At 40.2% G+C, this 21449-nt stretch overlaps 1 protein-coding gene across 1 annotated transcript in view; it reads left to right on the forward strand.

The window, feature by feature from the left end:
• Window positions 1-10115: 10115 nt before the first annotated feature.
• TOX3 (TOX high mobility group box family member 3) overlaps window positions 10116-21449 on the forward strand; it is a gene marked incomplete at both ends in the record, with an annotated part of 77106 nt that continues 65772 nt past the window's right edge. Inside the window, one exon of the mRNA XM_080637862.1 lies at window positions 10116-10217. Within this exon, the coding sequence (XP_080493988.1) occupies window positions 10116-10217 (102 nt within the window). The remainder of the gene's footprint in view (window positions 10218-21449) is intronic.

The raw sequence follows: 21449 nt of genomic DNA on the forward strand, positions 1-21449 counted from the left end.
GACTTTGTACAGAAGAAGGCATTTCTGCTTGCCTAATTAAAGGATAATGAAAAAAAATATTGTGTATTTTTGGCAGTAGTTGTGAAAGTACATTGCTTTTCTCTCAGAAGTCAGATCATCATAGCACAAACAATTCACAAAAGAAAAAGGTTCCTTTCCCTCAAGATGGGTAATTAAAATCTTTCTCCCTGATCAATTCACTGAACACTGAAGGAGACATTCCATGGCTCTTTAGTACCTGCAATATCTTTTTTTTTCAATTTGAAAAACTGTATTATAGTGAGCTACCATACACAAGGCTTACCTGTGCTCTTTAAATACAGCAGTGATAATCCTTATCACTGCTCTCTTGACTTTGTTTCAACATGCTTTGTAATGCAAATTTCCTAATCTAACTTGTAAAACATTTAATATTTAGAATATACTCCTTTAAGATCCATCAAAAGGGGCAAAGCTGAATAACAATGCCTGGTGCTGGAGCATTGTGAGCCTGCTACAAAGGAATGAGGTGATGCTTTCTTTCAGGTCAGAAGGTCAGGCTTCACTGCATTAATTTTGCTGAGTCTCTTTGTTATTTATAACAAACAAGGTCATTTATTTTCATTTCCTTGTATCTAATTGCATGCATCTCCTTTGGAGTATGAACTCAGTAAACAGGTGGCTGAAATGCTGGGGAAAATGCTTGAAGCTGTTCCAGAAAAAAGGGCATGTCCCACACTGGTAAAGCAGTTTGATGAGTTACGAGATTTAGTCATAGCAGGATGTGCACCTGCTTGAAAGCAAACACGCTTCTCTCTGGCACAAACAGATACATGCAAATTAAAAGAGATTATTTCACTCTGAATGGTGGGTTGATATTTAATCAAATTTAACATTGTATATTTTAAATAAAGCCTTGGTGTATATTAGTGTGAAATACAATTCTCTTTCAGCTGCTTTTGATTTTTTTCCCCCACTTCTCTTTGATGAGTATTACAAACGAATGATATTTCTGCACTAGCTGAGCCTACAAAAAGAGTATGTCTCCGGAGGAGAACTTTATCAGAGAATCTTTATGCTGAGAACTACCTCCATGCACCGAAAAAAAATGGAATAATGAAAAGTAGGATGTTTGACTGACAATGAATAAACTAGATCTTATATTTTTAATTCTAAAATGAATTCTCACAAATTAAAAGGCATTCATTGGAGTGATAGCAATACGTCTTTTTAATCCAGTAATACCCATGTTTCCAGGCAGCCTAAACGGAACTTCTAAATGTATTCATGGCAGCTTTTGCATAGGTAGTTATAGAATTTGCATTTCAAAATACAGGCACTATATGCCTAAATATGTGGCTGCTTTGTCCTGAAAGATGAGATATCTTATGGACTACCTTGATTTTATGGGCAGTACAGAATACAGCAGGAAGCAATAATTGTCTGGCATGGTGGAGCTTTTGTAGATAGCTGAGGGTGGGTCCAGGGCTGAATCCATAACAGAAACAGAGGGAGCTTTTTGAGCAGGATTTTCTGTTTCCCCAAAGAACAGGAGGCACCATGCTCTGTGTCCATAGGCTCCGCAGCAAGCTCTGGGGCTTAAGAAACCAGCTCTCCATAAGGCGAAAATGTGGTATGAAAGTTGGAGAGATGGACGTGCCATTTCAAGGGACAATTGTTTTGTCTATTTTCTAAGATTGGGCGTATAGGGGGTGTTTGGAGGAGGCTCTGCAAGGTCATGTTTCCTCCTGCTCTTCCTGTCATTTGTCTGCAGATTGTTTCCTAAGAGTGGGGCAGGGAAGGCAATTTGGTTGTAAGGATTATGCTACAGCTTTCATTATTTAGGATGCATATTGTAGCCTTTCTATGAGAAGATTACTGTCCCAGGCTTCTCTTTCTATGCATATGAAAATACACTTGGTAATTTCAGGGAGAATATATCTTTAAATGGTATGTTGGAGGAAAGAAGATATTTTGTATCTCTAAAAAAGATAAAAATCCAAACCCTTTTTTTAGCAAAATATTTGTTTCTTGAATGTAATTATAAATGTCATTGTACATTCTTCCTGACTTCAATGCTTATCTTGAAGAGTTCAGTGAAAATAAATTGTTTTCATGAAAGCAGAGAAGCCATTTGATAAATACACCGTCTCAGAAAATTGTTCCTGAAGCAGAGGTCGTTCTCTCACTTTAAAAGAAAGAGAATATGTTTTAGAAAACAAGCCAGGCAGCAGAAATAAGCATTTTTTGTTTCAGCCAATTCATTTTAAAAAACAATGTGTAAATCACACGGAAAATTCTGCATTGATTATTTTGACTGCTGTAGAACCCTGGAATAAATGGAGTTGAAATAGACTTATATCAAAGAACATTGCATTTAGAAGCAAGTCAGAGTGTTATTTTAATGCCAATTTTTTTTAGATATGGTTTTGTGATCAGATGTTTTATTAAATATTAGCCATTCATGGAAATGAGGGTTGATTCTTCAAGAACAGCTTGGCACATACTGTGTATGAGCCTGGGGAAATAGTCTAGAGAACTGGATGAAATCTATCTTCAGCTTTTCAGTGTTGAAAACCCGACCCATTGAAGCATCAAAAAAGAGAACTCAGCTCTATAAACAGAACATAAGTCTCCCAAATGAAAGTATAGTACTTAATTTTGGAGATGTTATTGTGATCACACTTCTAGAAATCTGTTTGTTAATATTTAATCTGATGAATTTATGCATGTGTCTATTACTAAGTTCCAAACTCTATTGTACAAGTACTTATAAAATATTGGGATTTTTTTAATTCTCAGCTAAAATTATGCTATTAATACCAGAGTTATTAATATGCTCTCAGAAGACTACATCATTAATTAGGAGACCTAAAGGATAACTAATGAGTCCTTTGGAAGACTACTCCCACTTATGGTGTGGATGTGTTCTATCCAAATGAAGCTGTATGTCTACAGTCCTATCAAATGTGGATAATTTTTTGTGTTTCTCCACTTATTCTCTAGAATTGGTCACTAATTATTTTATCTTATAAGTTGTGCTGGTGGAAAGTGACATTAATATCACAGTAGGTCACGATAACATTTGAAAGGTATTTGAGAACAGCAGCACTCTTAAATAATTACTGCTATTTTTATGGCATGACTGTGAAACTATACGTGGCTTTTTACCTTAAATCTTGCCAGTGTCTCATGAAGTCCTTCAGTGGCTTCTAAGTGATGACCAAAAGCCCATCTCTTCCACACCCACCAAAGAAAGATGTGCACTGTGGTCACTGAGAGTTTATGTAACCCCTTCCATGGCTTCCAGGTACAGCCAGGGTACTGCTGCTTATGTCTTCCCAGATACCACACACGCTTTCAAGGGTAAGTGTGCCCTCTCCTTCAGAAAATACAGTATTATTGCATTAAACACAGCAAGCCATGGAAAGATATTTCCTTTATCACTCCAGAAACATCACCACATCCTTGTTTAGGTACTTCATAATGAAACGTGCAGCTGAAATATATCAGATGTTATATGGCTATATGCTGTATATTTCAAATGACTACCTAATAGAGCATTGGATGAAATTAAAACTGAAAACCAGGTATGAATGAATCCCCTGCAGATACAATGATTAACTGTAACCTTGATCATCTGGAAATACTCTTCACCCTATCTCACTAAGACTTTTCAGATAAGTTTCATTAAAATTATTATTTCAGTAATAAGATTTAGTTCTACTCTAAAGTGAAAGTTTCTGCCTGAAAAATTTCTCTAGACTAATACAGAAATGTAAAGAATTTGGATTGCTCATGAAGATGTTTTTCTTTCTGTACACACTGTCCTTGTAAATCCCCTTCAAAAGGCAGATGCCAGCAGCTTTTTTTTTCATCCTCTTTTAATAATTCTTTTAGTTTAAATTCAACACAGGTATGAATGTGGAAAGGGCTGGAGGGGAAAACCAAACAGAAACATACTACAAAGCTTCCACAGCTTTATATCAACAGATTATATAAATTAAATTTATGTATGTATACATGCATCTATGTATCTATCTATCTATCTAGGTACCTACCTATCTACCTACCTACCTAACTACACACGCACACACATATCCTTCTTTAACCAAGTTTTCATGTCTTGCTTTAAAATAGCATCCCTGGAAGACAGGAATAGATTGCAACAATTTCTTGGTTTCAGTTAAAGCTTTTATTCTTTGATGCTAATCTAGAAATGACACTGTTCCAGTCATTGTTCTCTGAAAGAAGTCAATTTTTATATTACTGGACAGTTCCTTTTCTGTTTTCAGTACTGCAATCAGTTTGTTTTTCAACGTGGTCTTTATCTCACAATGACTGTATACTAGTATGTCAGGATACTGTAGCACTGCAGTCAATAGCAACAGGATATTCACTCTGCCAAAAAGCAATCCTATATTGTCCATTACACACGGGCTATTTTGGAAGGTTGTGGAATACTTTAAAGTGGCAGAAACCTTTTTTGCTGTAACGTAATAACATAGTTCATCAGTATTAGTGCTTGTCTCTATTAGGTAAGCAAACACCTGTTTTTCTGTTAGAATATGGTTTAAATTGTCATAGGTGAGCTGAGGTGGCGCAATATTTCAGTTAAGATAAAAGATTTCAGCAATCCAGAGAAACATCAAAGCAGGCATGTTATTTAGTTTTTCCCAGTTTCCCAAGGTAATACATTTCCTGACTTGGGCCTGAAAGAAACAGAATTTTCACAAACCAAAAACTTTCAGTTGTGATTTCCCCACCCCCTGCAACACTCCATATTTGTATTTTGAAATAATGATTTGTATTTTTTAATGAATGACTACTGAAACTACTTTTTGTGTTGCTGTTTTTTAATCCTTTGATCTATAGTTTTCTAGATGCAGCAACTGAGACAAAGAGAAGGTAAATGATCGTCTGGCAGACAAACAGTAGACTCCAGTTACCCTTATTATTTGGCTGCTCCCATCTGCTAGCTGACATTCCCTCCTTTACTGCAGGAAACATGGTCAGTGACTAATAAGTGTTTATTGATCTCTGCTTGAGATACTTGCTGAGAAATGCAGATATCAATGAATATTTGATCTGAATTAATGCTAAGAACAAAAGTTTTTTCTTTACTGCCTCATTTATATACGATATTCATGTCTGCATGATAAATATGCCAGCTGCCTCTACAATCTGATGAGAAGGGTCTGCAGTCAGATAATCTGCAGTCAGATAAACTCTAAAGAACTATTATGCGGTTAATAATACTTCTTCTTAGCCAAAAGTTACTAGTGTAGTTGCTGCTTTGAGAGGTAAGTCAAAATATTATTGATTCTCTGCAGCTGTACTTATAAGTAGAATACAGGTCTAATTCAAAGCCCTTTGCAACTAGTTAAAGGGACTTCTGATTGATTCTAGGAGGCTTTAGATTATTTTCTAAACCATACCTGGTTGGTACTCCATCTTTCTTTTTCCTCTTGTATTCTCCTCTTTTTATTTTGTGCCCTTTCATCCTCCACATGTGCTCTGGAGGGAAGGGGCTAAGACATTGTTCCTTAACAGGTGACGCTGCGGATGTTGCATTCTTCCATCTCTTCTTGTTCCTCCCAGTTCTTAAGAGAAGCCGATAGACATGGGCCCTGCACTGTGAAAATGAATGTCACATCTTTTTTTAATGTTGATTTTGCATTGTGAAATTAGAGCAAAGAGTCCTTGGTCCAGCTTGGCTCATTCCATCCCTTCTCTTCCTTTTCCTGCCCCTCTCATGTTTGCTCTTTGCCAGGAGAGGACTGTTAGATCAGGGGCATGGGGGCTGCTGAGTTGCAGTGAGTTGCAGGATTACTTGGCTGGCTATCTGAACATTTGGATGTCAGGGAGTCAGTGTGTCTACTCTCATCTCTGAGGTTTCTTCCTAACTGCTATTTGCTGGAGTAAATCTCCCAGTGCTTTTGACTTCTGCATAGCAAAAAGAAAACATTATTGAGTCACTAGTACTGTATCCATGTTACAGTCAGGGAGATGAACACAGGGCTTGCAAAAGAGTTTGTAGAGGCTGTAAAGGTACCAGTTAATGATAAAGCATGTAAGTCATAACCGTTAAATACATTCTTGTACTACGTCCTAGTTCAAAGAAAAGGACTCACCAAGCTTGTGTAGGAATCAGCTAGGCCTGGAACATTAGTATTTACCTGTGCAAGTTGAGAAGTTTCTGGACAGCAGTAAGAATTTGTGTATGAACTTTTAAGTTTGTAGGTAACTGATTTACTCCAACACAATTTCTGTTCTTACATCAGAAAAGCAGTTTGAATGTTCCTAATGGCTTTTAAAATTGAATTATGATGATGAATCAGAAGAAAGTATAGCTGAAGACTGAACAAAGTCACAGTTTGTGTTACTGCCTGAATCATAATTTTTGACATCTGTAGGCATACATTCAAACCTTTATGGAACAATGCTTTTCAAAAAGTTTCTTCGAAATCAAGGCTACCCAGGACCAGTGAAAGTACTGTAGATAGATGCTTACTTTTATGAAACCAGCAGAAACAAAGAGGAATATTTTCTCAAAATTACAAATACTTCGTAATTCCAACTGCTTTCAGAGAAAGAAAAAATAATTAAAAGAATCCCAAAACCAGAGTTCTGCTGAGGTGCCTTAAAGAGAATAGCTTGAGAGAAGAATGTGTTGGATTCCTTCCAAGTGATATGCACAGAGAGATGTAAATACTTTGGCTCATCTTTAATGAACTCCTGAGATAAATACGTTGTTACTAACAAACAGATTTCACATCATGCAGATGGATTTAAACTGCACAGTGATTACTCCAGTTTACTTATTTAATAAATTATATTGAAGAGGTGTTGAGAAAGTAAAACACACACTTGCCTAATATTTTAGTTGGCAAAATTCTCTCTGGCACAATATAACATTAAGCCTAACATTTTGTTTAAAATGAAAAACAAAGTAGCATATGTATCTCAGTTTCTTTTCTGTTTTTTTTTTTCAAATCACTCATTAATTTCAATGCAGTCTTACTAGTTCTGTGAAAGACTTAATATGGGCACTGGGTGGAGGTGCCAAAAATGTGCTGGGTTCAGCTTAAACCATGACACAAAGCTAGTTTATAGTCAGGAACTGGATTTCTTTTTGTTTTTGTTGGAAATATCACCAAATTTCTATATTTTAGTTTCATAATTGTATGAATAGACAGTATTTCAAAACTCTTCACCAAATACTATTTTGGGGGTAAACATTTTGCCTGGCTGGAATTTATTTATTTATTTCTGACTTGTTCCATTTCAATTTTACATTAACTTTCTGTACCAGTGAAGTCAAGATGGAACACTCTGGGCTTTTCCTATTGTGCCTGTTCTTTTATTTTGAGAAAAGAAATGTGTTGGGTACAGCAAGTTCCATCAAAGTACTTAAAATCGCCGTTATTTACATCACCATATTTACTTCTCTTCTGATTTTAAGACTTCTAACCCAGAAGCTGCCACCACAGCACACTGTGCCTCCTGCCTGTTACCCCCTACTCTGCAGGCTCCTTCCTGGTTCTGGAGCTGAGGCCATGGGACAGGAGAGGTGGGATTGGCTGCGATGTGCCCTTAAGGCAGCCGCTCCTGGGGCACAGCAGGAGTTGTGCAGCAGCTGAAGTGTGCCATAGGCCACACACTGCCTGGAAGTCATGTCCTGTACAGGTCTGCAGCCTTGCCAGGGCTCCTTCAAAATGACAACAGGGCCAACACCTAAACTTGGCATCATTTGCTGTTTGTTCCTTGCTTAAGCAACTTCCATCTGAATTCAATAGGGGTATGCTCTCAGATTTATTTAGGAGTGTAGAGAACCCGAGGAGGCAGTTTGGAAATACCTTTACTTACATAGCAAATCACCCCCAAACTTGGTGCCAATGATCTGTGCCTGCACCCTAGAATCTGTTATTCTGACATGTACACGTGGGGTTACAGAAATGTTTGTCTCCCAGTGAAGAAAACAAAGCAGGTATTACTTTATAAACCTTGGTTGCAGTAAGTTTGCTGTGCCCATTCACCACCACTTTTCCATCCCTGCTTTGGAGGAATGCTCTAATGCAAAGTTGCATCCTGAAACAGATTCAATGTCTTTATTTCTGAATGATTTCTCTCAGAAGCAGAAGAAAATTTTTGCCACAGGAATGGTGTGTGCCTGTGCAAAACCTCTGGGCTTTATGTTCCTCAACCACTTCCCTTCTAGCAACAAAGATTTTGCCATTATTCTCCCTTTGATTACAAACGGTTTGACACAATGAATATGAAATTGGATTAGGTGTTTGACAGAATATGCCCTTTTTCTTTTTTACTGAGGCATTTCATTTACTAGTTCATATACATTTTCCTAGAAAGTTAATTGTAAATACCAATGTATATCTGTGTTATCTCTGCTCTTAGTGCAAAATGTCAATTTACAGATCTTTCCTTGCTTCAAACTGTGACACTTTAGGATCAATACCCAGAATAAGGATGTCTCCTTATAAGGATGTACATCCTATAAGGATGTACTAGCAGGAGCTACCTGTGCCTGCATTTACTTGCTATTTGCGAGTACTGCAAATAAGATTTCTAGGAACAGACTGGGAAGATGTTATCTTTCAATATGTTGTAGCTATAGTACTGGTTTATGGTTTGCTCACTCTCTATCAGTGCACAATCATGTTTTGGAACATTACGCCCCTGAGGCAGGCTGCCATCAGGAAAGAGGCCGCGGTATGGGTCTGAGATCTCTGTCCTTGCAGCCATGGATATGATGCACAGACCTTCAGGTAAGGTCTTGCAGCTGTTCTACAGTTAAACCTTGTATCCTTGTGTTATCATTTCTGTTTCTTTTTTCTATAATCAAGTGGAGTCAGACATGCTGGTGGGTAATTCCAGCTCTGTTACAACTGCGTAAGAATCTGTGCTAGACCCGGAAGGCCATTCTCTCCCTGCTACAGAAGCCTTGAGTCAAGGGCGTGTTTTCATCCTTCCTCGCTCATCTGCAGGGCACAAGTCATGAGGTTAAACTGCCTTTGTACTGCTTTAGTGTTTTGACCAAAAGATCTGGATCAAGATTTTAGGTCAGGAAAGCTTTAGGCAGGGTAGTGGGTAGAGCTGGGCAGCACCTACAACTGACTAACCAAGTCTGGATCACTAATAGGTGTCTTGGAATCACCGACTCTGAGGGCTCAAAGAGGTTTCTGTGGGCCACGTTACTGTGTTTTAAAGTCCTGGTCTGGACAGTATGTTAGAGAAATCTCTTTTTTTCTGCCACCAACCTGACGCACCAAGGCAGCGGTGCTGAGCAATGACGTGCGCCGCCAGAAAAACAAGGACAGAAAACTGGTGCAAAAAGTGGAAGTTGCTCACCTCGACCCTCCCAGGGAACTGAGCAGCCCCGACGAGACCGGTCCGGGCGGGCGAGCACCGATCCCGGTAGGAGGGTGTGCGGGGAGGGGTGTGTGCGGGGGGAGCAGCAGGCGGGGCGGGGCGGGGCCCGGCCGCCCCTCCCGCGGAGCAGGGCCAGAGCGGCTCGGGCTGCTCCGCCACTCGGCCCCTAGCTGCGCTCCTGCCCCGGCCGGCAGTGCCCTGTTGCACCAGCCCCGGGGCGGCCGCCCCCTCCCCGGCAGCCGCGGGGGGCTCTGCGGCTGCGGTGCGCGGCTCTCCCCATCCCGGTCCCTGCCTTTGTCGGCGGCGCGGGCAGCGGCGGTCCGTCCGTCCGTCTGTCCGCGCCGGACGCGTGGTTCCTTTGTGTACAGCAGCTGCTCCTGAATGCGGAGGCAAAGCCCGTGGCTTGCCACGGAGCTTTTTAAAAATCAACAGCCCTCTTTTCCCTCCTTCTCTCTTGCTTTCCCGTCTTCCCCCTCCCGCCGAGGCGGACGGGCACCCACCTGGGCTCTGCCGCCCGTCTCACCCCTCCTGTCCTCTCCTCCTTGTTTACCTGCACTTTTCAGCCGCCTCCTCCTCGTCTCCCCCCGACCCTCTCTCATCCCTCTCCTCGGGAAGGCTCGGCGATACGCAGCTCCGGTCCCTCGGTGGTTTGCCAGCGCCCCAGCCCCGGGGAAGGCACCTGAAGGTGGATCTATTAAACCTCCCGGCCATCTCTCCAAGTGCACTTCTTGGACCAAAGCACCGGCATGGATGTAAGATTCTACCCGGCTGCGGGGGGGAGCTCTCTTCCCGGAGACCCCTCCAACCTGGACTTTGCCCAGTGTTTGGGTTACTACAACTACAACAAGGTGATTATTCCCGCGCGTGTTAATTCCTCCTGCTGCTGCCGGGCCGGTTCCCGGGAGCCGCACTTCGGGCTTCCTCGGGACGGGGAGGCTCGGGGTTGTGGTTGCCCCATGGCCGGGGCAGCGGGGTTCGCCCGGGGGCCTCCGGTCCCGGAAAGTTGGGGGCAGCGAGTGCTCGCGTGAGACGGGAGCAGCCGGGCCGGAGCAGCGGGGCCTCGGCCCGGCGCTTCGGCTAAGCCCGAACCCCGAACAGCCCCTCGGGTGGCTCTGGCCCGCGGCCGGGAAACAAAAGGCATCGGGTCTCTGCGGCGGGCAGCCGTGCGCGGCTCCAGCCGGGACCGGCAGAACTTTTCCCAGCGTCAGAGCCGGTGCAGCCCCGGGGCGGGTCGGGACGAGCTCTGGGGGGCTAGGGTGGCCCTGCTGGGGCGGGAAGAAGGGAAGGAACCCCTCCCACCTCTCCGCTCTTTGAGGTGATCCTGGCTCTGTTACGGCTAGTTTCTGACTAAAGGATTATACCAGACAGGAGGGTTAATGAGAAGAACATCAGCGGCTAGCGCGGGGAGCTAACAAATGGTTTGGTGTGAGAGGATTGTCAGAGAAGTTGCAGTACCACTTCTACCTATTCGCACCTTCTCTGCCTCAGGAGTACACGGAGTGAGCGTTAACAGTCAGAAGCGGTAGTCGTTTCCCAGAGGCTACCTTCATTTACAGAAATGTTTTAACAATATGGGGATGATTTGTTTCACAAATCACCCAAATCTGGGAAAGGCAAAGTTCAGAATGACACTGTGACTAGCGCTATTTTGAAAAAGACTTAGCTGTTTGCACTGTGATGTGTCAATGGCACATTGAGCTATTAGCACTGGGCCCTCACACAGGCACATAAAGATCCCTTTCACACTGTGTTTTTCCTGGTGCTGTGTTTGTCCAACCTCTGGGGCCTTTTGTGAGGCACTGTTACGAGATGCTGGGGAAAAGAAGGGTGCTGCAAAGAAGTCTGAACTTCTCTTAAAACCTGTTTTTTAAGAATCCTTTCTGAAAGAGTAGATTAAGTTTGATGAAACATGAAGATCACTTTGAGAGAGAAATAACATGTTAAAAAAATGAAGATTCAGTAGCTGAAGAAAACTTTCTCCTAGAGAAATTGCTTCTGAATGGACATCATGGGCGTACTTCTCTGTAGCTCTTTCCGACCACATCCACCATGGCTGATGAGAAGTTCAAGTGAGTCAGTTTGTCACGTTTGGGGGCTGCCTCTGTGTTGGAAGGCACAGACCCCCTTCCACTGGAGACATAGCGCTGCGTGCACAGCCCTGCCTTGCGCATGCTCTCTGTGTGCAGGCTGTTAGCATGCTGCTTTGTTAGTAGTTAATATGGAAAGACACAGGAGCATGAATTAAAGATGAAATGTCAACGTTAACTTAGAATACTGCTAAGGACTTAGCTCTAAAATCCATAGTAAATGTTCACTGTTGGCTGATATGCCAACTAATTTGGGAAACATGCAGCACTGACTGGGAAGCAGCATGCTTACTGTAAATTTCACTTATTCAGTGACTTTATTGTGTTATGCATGGCAGGCATTTTTTCAGTCTCTGTTACAGGTTACTGCAGGGGTTCTTTTTTAAACTCATTTTTATGTCCAAAATCTTGAATGTGTTCTGGAAACCAGTATTTTATTGTGTCCCTTAACTTGCTGCAAATGCACAGTTATATGTAACCTTTTGACTGTATTTCCCTTCATCATACAATGAGAACAGAGCACTTATTCAGAAGAAGTCCAAAGTAACTAACTTTTGACCTATTCAAAAACGCATTTCAGTTGCTGTGCTTCTGAACGTAATTTTGGCAAGTCACTTAGAGGTCAGGCTTCCAATCTGCAGCAGAAAATATTTTAATTAACAGAATACAGCTCATGATGCATGTGTGTGTCTTATAATAGATATTTTTGCATGCGGAAGGCCTGATCGGGAGCAAGCTGACACAGGCGAGGTTGGGTTGCTGCTGCTATGAGCTCTTCCCTGTCTCCACCAGGAAAGCAGCAACATGGTATACAGGTGTTTCAAGGACAGAAGAGGAATTTCTGAACGAGTTCCTAGAAAGAAGGATCTTATCTGCATTAATCTAATCTCATTTTCTGCATTGTTTATAATCTGTAACTACAGGACTCATTATAAATTGTTGGAGTTAGTTATTTTTTTCTAATCTGAAAAAAAGAGCATATTTATTTTGAAATCTTCTCTCCCTCCCTCACTTCCCATCCATTCCATCCTTTTGCCTGTGTTCCTAAGGAAAATCAATGATTATTCTGTTAGGCACTGAGATGACAAGAAGGCATAGAAAAAAAGGAGTTGAAATATTTACTTGGCTGAAGTAAATGGAAGAACTGTTATTGATTTCACTGGGGACAGTATTTCACTTCAGGTCTTTCTGAAACTCATTTGAGTGTCCTACCCACTCGTCCGTGCCTGCTTCATTGTTAGGAGCTGAATCCATATTCTCCTTGTGACAGTGACATTGCCAGTGACAACTGCTGGGAAGCAGGAAGTGTGATGGCAAGAGTAAACAACCTGTGTGGTTGTATTTATGTGCAAAGGTAGAATTATTTATGTCAAAGTATTCTCAGGATTATTAGATATAGTTTGATGGTGTATGGACTACCTGTGGAAAACTATCTCATATCACAGTGTCTAGGAATACTGAACATAAAGCCTTTTAGTAAATGCATTGCAGCCTGTGTAGACAATGCTGTCTTCCAGCTGCATGCCTTAAACAGATTTTCCCATGACTGTAGAGTCCTTTTTGTGGGTACAGCACTGACAAAAATGTAGCAGACTGATCCATGCAGCCCCGGGCAGGACTGAGGATCTCGCATTGCCCTGCAAGCAAGGAACCAGTAGCAGAAGGGGAATTGTGGCGTAAGTCCCGGGCTTGTAGCCACATGTGCTCGAAAGCTGCCCTGGCCCATATCTGCAAGTCCCCTTTGCTTGGATTCCTTCTCCACAACTGCCTTTTAAGAGCAGTGTCATGCTTTTGGCTTTGGTTGTCAATACTGGGTAAGTAGACCGAAGAGTGAGGCATGTCATCTTGGGTTTTTTTTGGGAGCATTAGTTTTGAGTGTATGAGAGCCATTTGAAAACAGACTAATGTATGTAAATATCCCTGCTGTTATTTGTAGTACAGCAGTTTCTAGAAAATTCCAGGTTGGGATTGTTTCTGTTAAGAGGGCGTGCAACATGGTAAACACATGTAAAGGGCAAAAGAAGGAAGGACACAGAAATACGGTGATTTGTCCAAGGTTACACAGGCAGTCACTCACATAATTAGGGCCGCAACCAAGGTATTCTGAGATTGAGTCCAGTGGTTTGTGCTGAATCTCATTCACTGTAATAGGATTACTTACATGTTTAGAGTAAAGCATGTGCTTAAGTGCTTTGCTGGATCAGGGCCATATTTGATAAATTTTCAGTTCTGGTGTGAGAGTACATAACTAGACCCTGCATGTGTCTGGCTGGTGGTAGTGGTTTGGGATAATAGCAATGCAACTCTGCTTCATGGAATTGTACTGGGGAAATCATGCTCGTTTCCAGAAAATCCCTGGTGTGGTGTACTGAGAAAAAAAAAAAAAAGAAAGAAAAAAAAGACCCACCAGAAAGTAGTTATAAAAATTTCTGAAAGTTGAAAGAGACCAGCTGTTGTAAACGATTCTGCTTCTGTTTTGAGCCCTTTTATGGTTCTGCAGATGGAGAATGATTTTGGACATTCTCTATAGTTTAGTTTTTTTCTAAACAAACATTTTCACTTACTGACTAAATTACATGTCTTGTACTAAAAATATTTGGGGAACTGCTATTCATTATCGCAAATACATTTTTTATTATTATTATTAAAGCAACCATAATTCTTAAAATGCAATTTGAAAAAGGGAAAACTCCAAAACCTAAACATGTACAGCTCAGTGCTTGAGTTACCATTATATTAAATTCCAGAATCCTTACTTCATTATTTAGCTGTCTACATTTTATAATGTTTATCTCTTCTACACAGATTGTCCTTGAAGGATACAAATTTCAAACGTACATACCTTAATTTAGGCACTAGCATACATATGTGAATGTCAGAGCTTGATGTTTTTGGCTGAAATATTTAGCATTTTACAAAGGAAGCTCAGGAAGGTTATCTTGTTCTTCCAGAGGTAAAGCAAAGACAGCAGTAGTTTAGTAGCGTGCTAAACTGGGGCTGTAAGTCATTTCTCTTACTATGTGTTGTTAGGAAAAAATGGATTAAAGTTATGCAAGTGATTGAAAAATTCTCTTCTTGCAAATTTGGTGTGGCTATATGCATGCATAGGTTTGTGTTTCATATAACAGATGGTGAAAGACAATGGGTACATGTATGCTGGTAAGGTAGAAAGTGCTGTGCTGACTCATCATGCCCTGCATATATGCTAGTTTACACTGGGGCTTTGCTCTGCTACTGCCAGGGTAGCCTGTGGTGACTGCAAGCTGATGGGTGCTGTGATCACACATATACCTGCAGTCTGACCATGACAGAGGTGGCTCCAGGTGGCGGGACAGGGCCAGAGAGCACCAAAGAGGTCCCACAAGGTAGAGAGTAGAGGTGCATAAGCAGAGACACAAATACCGGTTTTGCTGGAGACAATTTAAGTAAGGGATTTGAAGCTTTCTGTATCAACTCAGTAAATGTCATTTTAGCCAGTATTTCCAATTGATCTTCTTACGGAACTGCTGCTTTCACAGAGCAACCCTCCCCTGCCTCTGATGTCTTGAAATCTCAGGACTGTGCAGGCAACCTCTGTGGTGGAGCAAAATAGTTCCCACAATACTTGGCTGTCCAGTCCAGCTCTAAAAATGTTGAATATGTGATTCTCAGTACTTGGAAGGAGTACAATAATTGATGAGTATGTCCACAAGAATACAAGTTATAATTTGTATCATCACCATGGTTTGTATGATGCTATTTTCCAGGATCAGTCATCCCACAGGTTTTCTGATGTTCTTGAAGAGCTAGCTGTGAAAGGAAGACCTGCCAAAGGCAGCGACTGTGCAAGTACCTATGCTGCACAGAATGAACAGGTATAATGGCAGTACTAATTGGATTGTGCACTACACAGTTGTTTTTTTTTTTATTGCTCAAATAATTCAGCTTCCATATCCAGTGTACCATTTGTTATCAAGACATACTTTGTATAAAACAAACGCCTTATACTTTGTTGATTTTTAAAAATATTTTTAGATGTTCTCATTACAGTGGGTTACAATTGTATTAGCAAGATATATGTAATAATGTATGGCAATAAATGATGATCGAGTTTGATGTGTAGAGATAATCTGGAGTACTTACAGCATGTGTGGAAGTGACCAGTGGGTGTGTTTAAAATAATGATAATTTGCAGCAGTCAGAACTCTGTATACATGCTGTGGACATGGACACGGACACCCATTCGTACCTCTGCTCTAGGAGAGGAGTAGTGACTGAATTCACTGGGATGACAAGAGCCTCATTCCTATAGCATTGCCAGCATTGTTGTTATTCATTCATCCAGAGCAACTGAGTCCAACCCAATCCTATAATGAATTATTATGAATTTTTAATAAAATCTAAAATAGAAACACAGGAAATAACAGTTTATGTTCTTCGCCAGATACCTGAAATGGGGGTGGCTGGTGTCAGCTGGAAGTCATTGTGGTTTTATGTGGTGTGTGGCAAAGTGAGGCCAGTCAAACTATGACCTTTGGTTTGTGCTGCAGGCTTTAATTAAATTTACAGTTAATATGTACCTATATATTTGTTGAATTCTGGCACTTCCTAAAACCCTAACTAATGCTGTTGAATGATGATAATCTAATTTAAGAGAAGAATTTGTACAGCACTAATCCTATCTTTTTATCTGTAATCATGTTTCTACTGCCATAAAATTGAGTGCTGTTATATACACCTAATGGCAGGGCTGAGTTTTCAAATGCTTCAAACTCTTACCTGATACCAGCCTTCAATACTGTTACCTGTCTGTGTGATGTATTTATAGAGTGCCAGTCACCATAGTATCTTTGCGATGATTGCTACCAAAATTGAGAACTCTGAGGTGAAAATCTAATCAGGACTTTAGATAACAATGTCACACGAGAGCCTTCTGATCTTTGCCACTGTGTTCCCTTCAGATGAAGACTTTGATGAGATCATGCTTGCTGCTGTGTTATTCATCATTTATTTTTATAACAAGATTTTTATTTCACATCTTTTTTACTGCATGTTAGCATGTGTCAAACCAGTCCAAAATCTGTTTTGAATGTATTCTCCCTGTTTGTACCTGAAACAATATATTGAAAAATACAGGCATTGCAGGTCTGCTGAACTAGCAGAACTAAAAAGGGAGACTGTTGTAATACAGCTGCTTCTGCCACAGGTACCTCAGGTATCCAAACAAATGTTTTCCTGAACATTCTCAGACACTCCATGATAATGGGCAGACAGGCTGAAAATATTATTTTCATCACATTAAAAATAACATGAGTTTTATGAGAGCAGAGTGCTGGAGATATGACTGACTCAATTCTGTTGGAAAAGGTGTTCTACCAAAACTAGACAATATTTATTATTGAAAATGAAAAGTGTTTTAAACGAACAGTTCATCTAGTTTTCAGTTTGTATAGTTCATGTGCCACTTATTGGCACAGTGTTCCCTGTTTGCTCCTGCATGGCCAGTTTGCCCCGCAGCTCATGTTTTGCCTAATAGCCTGGTATAGGTATCAGAAGGGAAAAGAAAATGGTCCATTCTCAAAAACTGGAAATTGAAAGCTTCCTTTAATATCCCTTTAAGCTTAACTAACAAAAAAAAAAAAAGGAAAGAAATCCTCCCCCACCCTCACAGCACTTATATCTGTTTTGTTTATGTTCCTTGGAGACTGATCAATGTGGGCATCTTACACTTACATAGGCATTAGATCATGCCTGCCTTCGGCATTTCATGGGGAGAAATTGTTATTAATACAATGTTTTATTTTTTCTGTTGTGAAGTTGCAGCCTTACTTACTGTCTTGCTCACTATGACTATATATCTTATCCTTCCTAGCCAAGGACTTGTAAGAGCTAAGACTAAATCATATGGAAAAGAGTGGGTTGTGACATGGTGAAGTTAAAAATGGAGGGTATATTGGGGTGAAATGCCAGGATTTGGACCGGCAACCTCTGAAGTAAGGGATCTGTTTGTCTTCTACTTTTTATTTAACATTTTTTAGGGGTTGTTGTTGGTATGACCTCATCTGCTACTGGCTGAGAGCTGCAGGGCCAAAAGCATGGGTGCCTTCTCAGTGTCCTCGTCTGCTTTGCAGAGTATGCAATTGATTATGTAAAATCATTATATGAAAGCAGAATACTGCTCAAATTGACACATTTACATTTGGATTTTCTTTTCTGATCAGCTGGACAACCTAACGAAAAGGTTGCAAATATGTGAAATTACCACTGTGGTAGGATTTGTAGAAAATGAAGGCTACATACAGAGATGGTTTTGGTCACTTAAAGTGAGTTTCCTTCATTTCTCCATTTGGTTTTCTTAAGAAAATTTTTCAAGAGAAAATCTTTTCAGTTCATATACTCTCAAAGTGGATATAGTTTACATTGCAAATCTGTAAATAGCTGATAATGAGAGAAAGTTAAATAGGGATATATAAACGCTACGAGGTTTTTAGTTTTGGTTTGGGTTTTTTTTGTTTGTTTGGTTTGGTTTGGTTTTTGGTCAATCCATGCATGAAAACAACCTGAGCTGTATAAATAATCTTTTCTATCCCAATGGGACAGCTCTTATATTTAAAATCACATATAAAGTCACATATAGAGGTTTGTAGGTTCAGGACATATTTGAACACTTCAATATTGATTAACTGTCTAATTTTGATATGAAAAATTGTGGTAAAACCATGCAAAAATCAATTACTGCATAGCAGATTAGCTTATTTTCAGAGCAGATCATATTTATCTGCTGTTCTTTTATGCCACTGTCTTTATAGTCATATGGCTTATACAAACCGATGAGTTTTGAATGGTTTAGGGTACTGTATTTCAGTATTAGTTTGTTATTAATAAAAGTGCTTTTGTTAAACTATACTTTTATCAGTAAACTTTTACTGATGGAGGATTGGCAGTCTTCTAGTTTTTCAGCAATTTGCTTTCTTAAATAAGAATTTGATTAGGTGTGGGAAAACAGTGATTGTGTTTGTTTTAGTAGGTTAATACTGCTACTTTTGTGGGTTTTTGGTAAGCATGTGGATGAATGGCAATGATAAAAGGTGGTCGTGTAAATAGGGGATATCATGGTATTGACTTGTTCTAGTGGAAAAACTTGATAGTTGTGGTTTCCTACCATAACCCAACATGGTTCTCTTTTTGCCTATTATTTTCTTTGATATGGTTTGAGATAAATTAACCTTACCTAAAAGCCCTCTATTCTATATGTGGCAAAATAAACAGAATTTTACAGAAGAACTTTAAGGAAAACCAAGACTGCTGTCAACACTGTTCACAAATGTAAATACATTGTTGGGTGCAAACACGAGAGCTTAATTAGATTTGCACTACAAAGTAATCATTAAAGTAAATATGTTTTATACCTATGTGACTTTCTGTCTATGGTTTTCTGAGAGTGTGCAATAACTGTATTTCAAATAAAATGAGGTAATTTGTTTCAATTTATTTTGTCCTGCCAAATAATTTACAAATGCAAGATATTATTAAATAAAGGGACTTAGATGCTTCTGCTGTCCTTTCCTTCTGACGTTTTTAAAACCTACTTAAAGTTATCTGTATGCTCCTGTGGTGGTGCAGCTGAGACCCGAGGAGCGCATGTGGTGTGGTAAATCAGATGTCATGTCATGCAGAGCAGCCTGGCTTCCTAAATGGTGGCTTGCATTATTGCTTCCATGATAGAGATCTACCTGTTGTTTATGGCCTAGCAGAACTGCTGGCGAGGAAAGAAGCCTTTGTTTTGTTCTCAAACCTTGGTCTAAGCCTTTTTAACATAATAGCTTTGTGCTGGGATCTTGGATGATGTATGTAAGGCATGTAGGGTATTGAATGGCTTGTTGAGACGATGTAATTGTTGTTTCAAGGATTTTACAAGCAGTGATTACCTGCATTCTCAGTTCTGATGGGTGTCTTACCTTAGTCTTCTTAAGGTAATGTTTAAATTGGACGTGTGGATCTTTGGCTTCAGTGAAGTGTTTCAGGACCCCATCTTCTCCCAGTAATCATGCCTTATGGGGATGATGACTTTCTTCTGACATTTTGCCTTTGTGGAATCAGCTTTGTGGGTGCCTTATTTGGGAGAGGACCTTTGGCGTGAGCTCTGCATCAACACATTCCTTGGGCTGCTTTCTCTTGTCCCCTTGGCCCTGCTGCCTGCTTTGACTTGGACCTGCTGGCTGATGGCACACAGCAAACACCTGAAATTCCTGGAGACACCCACGACTGGGACAACCTCAGTTGATGTGCAGCTCTGACTGAACAAGGTGAAAGGCTGGCAGTATAATCTAGGGCTAAGTATAATTTAGATTAATTAAAGATATATGAAAGGAAAACATAGTAGTTCTGTTCATTAAATATGTACTCAAGCAGGCAAACCAGTAGCACTTGAGTATTTCACATAAATATATTCGTGATAGTGTGCAGCCTAAAGATCAGTCTTGCTGTTCTACCTGTAATTATTCTCAAAAGCCAGCAATAAAATTGCATTGTGAGCTTCGGTGTTCATTTTGCTTCAATCTGCAACTGTAGTTTGACCAGTTTAAGTAGCAAACCATTTTTCTAAATTTAGTTGGCAAATAACTTGTGATAGGATAGCAGCCTTTTTCTGTCTTCTAGATAGAAAGTGTTTGAGTAAGGATGGCAAAGATTGGCTTTGACGTCTATCAGCACAAATATATTGCTGGTGATAATGTGTCATACAAGCATGCTGCCTATGTTTCTGTATTCTTGTCTCTAGTAAATGGCAGTTTTTCAAGGGAGGTCTCAGAATTCGCCCTTTTGTTAATAGTCTAGCAGAGAGTTTACATACCAGAGAAGAATCCCGATTCTTCACTTGATAACAGAGTGTGGGTTTTTTTTTTTTTGAGCTATATGGTGGTTTTTGGAAAGAAAATTGGCAGCTATTACTTATAATACATATAACCAATAAACATGGAATCAAAAACGCGACTCTTGTGCAGTCGCACATTTTTGAAGCACAAACAATATGTGTTGCTCTGCATCAGTTGCAACAGTCTTCCACCACTTGGAAAAGGTGGGGAAAGGCTATTTCTTGCTAGACAGGATGCGTACATCAGGATACGTACAATTTCTTTGGAGATCATGGGGCTCGTTGTCATGGCTAGTAACTTTTGGGTTGCTAATTAATTCCACTATAATTCTTTCTACATCGTATTCCATGAATTTGCATGTTTATGCAGAATTATTTCTAAATAAAAATTTTTAACGTTACTCCATCATGAGGCATAAGTGAGAAACAGTGATGATAAAGACCTTATTCATATGATGACTAATTGCAGGTGAACATTATGCTGTTATGCCTCATTGGCAATGTTTCTGTGACTCAAAAATTATAATAAACTCCATTAAAGTACCATGACATCAATAGAGTATTTAAAATGTGTATGAAAAGATAAAGTCTAGAAATCATAAATATAATAGCTGTCCATATGATTTTAGACTATATAAAGTATTTGTCGATCTTGTGAGTTCCATTTATTCTCTGCATGGGTGAGAGCTGATATGAAGCATACATTTGCTTTCTGTCCCCCCAGATGTAACCTTTTTCTTTTAAAATAAATGTGAAAGTAAAAAAGGAGCGATTTCCATGGAGAAAAATCAGTTCTGGTCCTTCAGAATCATGAGCTGAGATTGATGCTTTGCAGCTACAGTGAGTACAAGCAATGCACCACAAATCTGGCACAGAATTTTGTCAGTGAGAAATCCCTGATCTTGTACTTGGTTTTAACTGAAGTTTTTCCATTTCTTCTTACTTTGGTCTTACTGTTTTACTTCATATTCAGCTCTGCTGTGGTAGGAAGCAGTCATTGTGTTCTCTGCTGCCAAAAGGAAATGGCTATTTGTTTGTTTAGAAAAAGACTAGAGAAATGGCAGTGAAACACCTTGATGAGGAAGAGGGAATGGTGGCTAGGGAACACAGCTAAATATTTACAGTTTGAGGATCAAGTGTTT

Source organism: Psittacula echo (assembly GCF_963264785.1).
Source record: "Psittacula echo genome assembly, chromosome: Z".
NCBI classification, from domain to species: Eukaryota; Metazoa; Chordata; class Aves; order Psittaciformes; family Psittacidae; genus Psittacula; species Psittacula echo.